General features: G+C 57.1%; 1 protein-coding gene across 1 annotated transcript in view; it reads left to right on the top strand.

The window, feature by feature from the left end:
• EMH_0071470 (WD domain, G-beta repeat-containing protein, putative) overlaps window positions 1-2,352 on the top strand; it is a gene marked incomplete at both ends in the record, with an annotated part of 2,859 nt that extends 507 nt beyond the window's left edge. The window contains 2 exons of the mRNA XM_013499106.1: window positions 543-2,008; window positions 2,176-2,352. Coding sequence (XP_013354560.1) covers window positions 543-2,008; window positions 2,176-2,352 — 1,643 coding nt within the window. The remainder of the gene's footprint in view (window positions 1-542; window positions 2,009-2,175) is intronic.
• Window positions 2,353-3,005: the final 653 nt, after the last annotated feature.

Here is a 3,005-nt window from a genome sequence, read left to right as displayed (position 1 = left end):
TACAGCACAACCAGTAGCGGCCGTTCTATAAGAAAGCTCTTCAGAAGGACTCATTGCAGCAGCAGCAGCAGCACAGTGGGTTAGCTATCCTACACATATATTGCGAAACGCAGCAGCACTGAGGAGGGGCCCCCCTGCTGTTGCTTTTTTCTCTGAGTGCCACGATCGTTCTATTCTCTGTATAGACGTGCACCCATCAAGTGCGACCTAAACCCTAAACCCTAAACCCTAAACCCTAAACCCTAGAAACTTAATAAGGTTTCACTCTGCAGCAGCAGCACACGCCTTGCTGCTGCTGCTCTGGTGTATCCCCCCCATAAAAAAGGGGCCTGTGGGGACGCAGGATTCCTCTGCTGTTGCTGCTGCTGCTGCTGCTGTTGCTGTTGCTGTTCACGCAGCAGCAGCAGCAGCAGCAGACACACCAGCACGCCATCAGCTAAAGCAGCGCGCCAGAAGCAGCAGCAACAGCAGCAGCAGCAGCTGCTGCTTCTGCTGCTGCTGCATGCATGCATGTTTGTGTGTGGTTGGTGCTGCGTGTTCAGAGAGGCTGTGTGCGAGTGGGAGCGCGGACGGTTCTCTGCGTTTGTTTAATTTATTGGAGTGTAAGCGGGCGGATGCATGCGCAGCAGCAGCAGCTGCATGCACAGACATACCTATGGGGCTGGTTGCTGAGCTGTATGGGGCTACGTGGGGCCACAACGACTGGGTCACCTGCTGCGCTTTTGCTGCTGGAGACTGTCTCCTTTCTGGGGGTATGGATGGCCGCGTCTGTCTCTGGCCTGATGTCTCCTCTCCCTCTACATACACAGAGAGAGATATAGATTCTTTTTGGGGGCCCCAAACACCATACGAGGAGCAGCTGGAGCACGAGCAGCTGCTGCAGCAGCAGCTGCAGCAACTCACTACCAGAGCAACCAGGGGCCCCCGCAGGGGGCCCCCCAGACCAGAAGGGGGTACTAGGAAGAGGAGAATACGCTCGACCGAGATTCTCCCTGGGCACCGCGCGGGTGTCAGTGACCTGAAGGTGAGGGGCCCCTGGGGGGCCCCCCCTGGGTCCGCTGGGGCCCCTGGGGGCCCCGGGTGCCCCGAGGGCCCCAATGAGGACCCCCTGGCTGCTTCTGTAGGGTACGATGGGTCTCTGCGTCTGTGGAATGTAAAGGGGAGGAGACAGATAGCTGAGCTGCCTGCTGTCGATCTAGCAGCAGGGGGGTCTCTATGTGAGCTGTCTCCGTTGCTGCAGTTTGTGTGGCTCAATGCTTTTGCTGCTGCTGGTAGCCGCAGCGGCTCGGTGTATGTATGGGACCTGAATGCAGCAAAAGTAGCAGCAACAGTAACAGCAGCACACAACGGGGCTGTAGGGGACCTTCAGTTGCTGCTACCCCCACCAGAAGCAGCAGCAGCAGCAGCACCAAGCGTCACAGACATCAGCAGCAGCAGCAGCAGCAGTGGGTTTGTTCCGCTGCTTCTCTCTGGGGGGAGAGGAGACGGGCGTCTCTGTGTCTTCGACTTGCGTTGTCTCCCTTCAGCTGTATGTACAGCTTGGGCCCACCCAGCAGCCCTCAACGCAGTGCTGCCGCTGCGGCGGGGTGGGGGCCCCCTACCCTGTTCTGCTGTTGCTACCCTGGGTGCCGATGGCTGCTGCAAGCTATGGGACCTGAGGTGTACAGACACCCCAACAGCCAACGTGCATGCATCCACTCGTGGCTTCTTGTGTGGGGCTGTCATCGATGAACAAATGGGCTTTCTTTGTGCTGGCGCAGCAGAAGGAGCTGTATACATGCTCGATATGGGCCTTGGGGGGGGGGCCCCAGCTGCTGCTACCCTTGGGGGGCCCCCAGCTGCTGCTACCCATGGGGGGCCCCCCGCTGCTGCTACCCTTGGGGGGCCCCCCGCTGCTGCTACCCTTGGGGGGGCCCCAGCTGCTGCTACGCGTAGGGGGCCCGCACTCATCCATACCTTCGGGGGGTTCCTAGCTGCTACTATGGGTGGGGGGCCCCCAAGGCCCAAGGTGTGCTGGGGATATGGATGCGTAAACCGCGGAGGTGTACAGGCACTGAAGATAATACAGCTGTATAAAAAAAAACAAGAGACAGTAGAAAGTGTCTCCGCTGCTGTGGTGGCGGGAGGAGACGATGGGAAACTGTCCTGTCTCCGTTTCCACTAAACACACTGCAGCTGCAGCAGCAGCAGCAGCAGCAACAGCTGCAGCTGCAGCAGCAGCAGCAGCAGCAGCAGCAGAAGGAGAAGAAACAGCAGCAGAGACAGCAGCACAGAGACAGGACAGAAGCAGCAGCAGATGCATGGGTCCCTCTTCAGCTGCCAGAGGTGACAACACAGCAGCACAACCCCTAACTAACTGTCTCCCTTCTCTTCTGTCTCCTTTCTCTTCTGTCTCCTTTGTCTCCTCTGTCTCCTCTGTCTCTCGTATCTATGCTGTGTCTCCTGTGTGTTCTCTATTTTCTTTGTGCTGCGTGTGCTCTATCTCTGCTGTCTATTCTTTCTCCCCTGTCTCTTTTCTTTCTCTCTTGTCTCCTTTTTGTGTCGTTTGTCTCCTCTGTCTCTTTTGTGTTTTTTCTGTTCTATAAGAAAAAAAAAAAAGCTATCCTGCTGCAGTCTCCTTTTGCTGCTGCTGGTTGCGGTGTCTCCTCATGCAAAAGGAGAAACGGAGACAGCTCACGCTCTGTGCTGCTGCAGCAGCAGCACCCATCTGCAGCGTAGCCAGCATGTTCCTGCTGCAGCAGGAGCAGCAGCAGCTGCTCCTGCTGCAGCAGCTGCTGCTACACAGGCTGTTGCTGCTGTTGCTGCTGCTGCTGCTGCTGCTGTTGCTGCTGCTGCGGTGTCTCCGCAGCATGAAAGCAGGGGTGGTTTGGGGCCCACAGCGCCTTCTCTAAGAGTGCCCCCGCCAGGTGTCTCCTCTCCTCCTCTTGGCTTTCTATAAAGGCAACAAGAGACTGCTGCAGCCTGTAGTAGCAACACGCACAAAAACATATATATATATATATATA

Source organism: Eimeria mitis, genomic scaffold, assembly GCF_000499745.2.
Source record: "Eimeria mitis Houghton genomic scaffold, Emh_scaff4000, whole genome shotgun sequence".
NCBI classification, from domain to species: Eukaryota; Apicomplexa; class Conoidasida; order Eucoccidiorida; family Eimeriidae; genus Eimeria; species Eimeria mitis.
The sequence above is the reverse complement of the archived record's forward strand: the minus strand, read 5'-3'. Positions and strand labels throughout refer to the sequence as shown.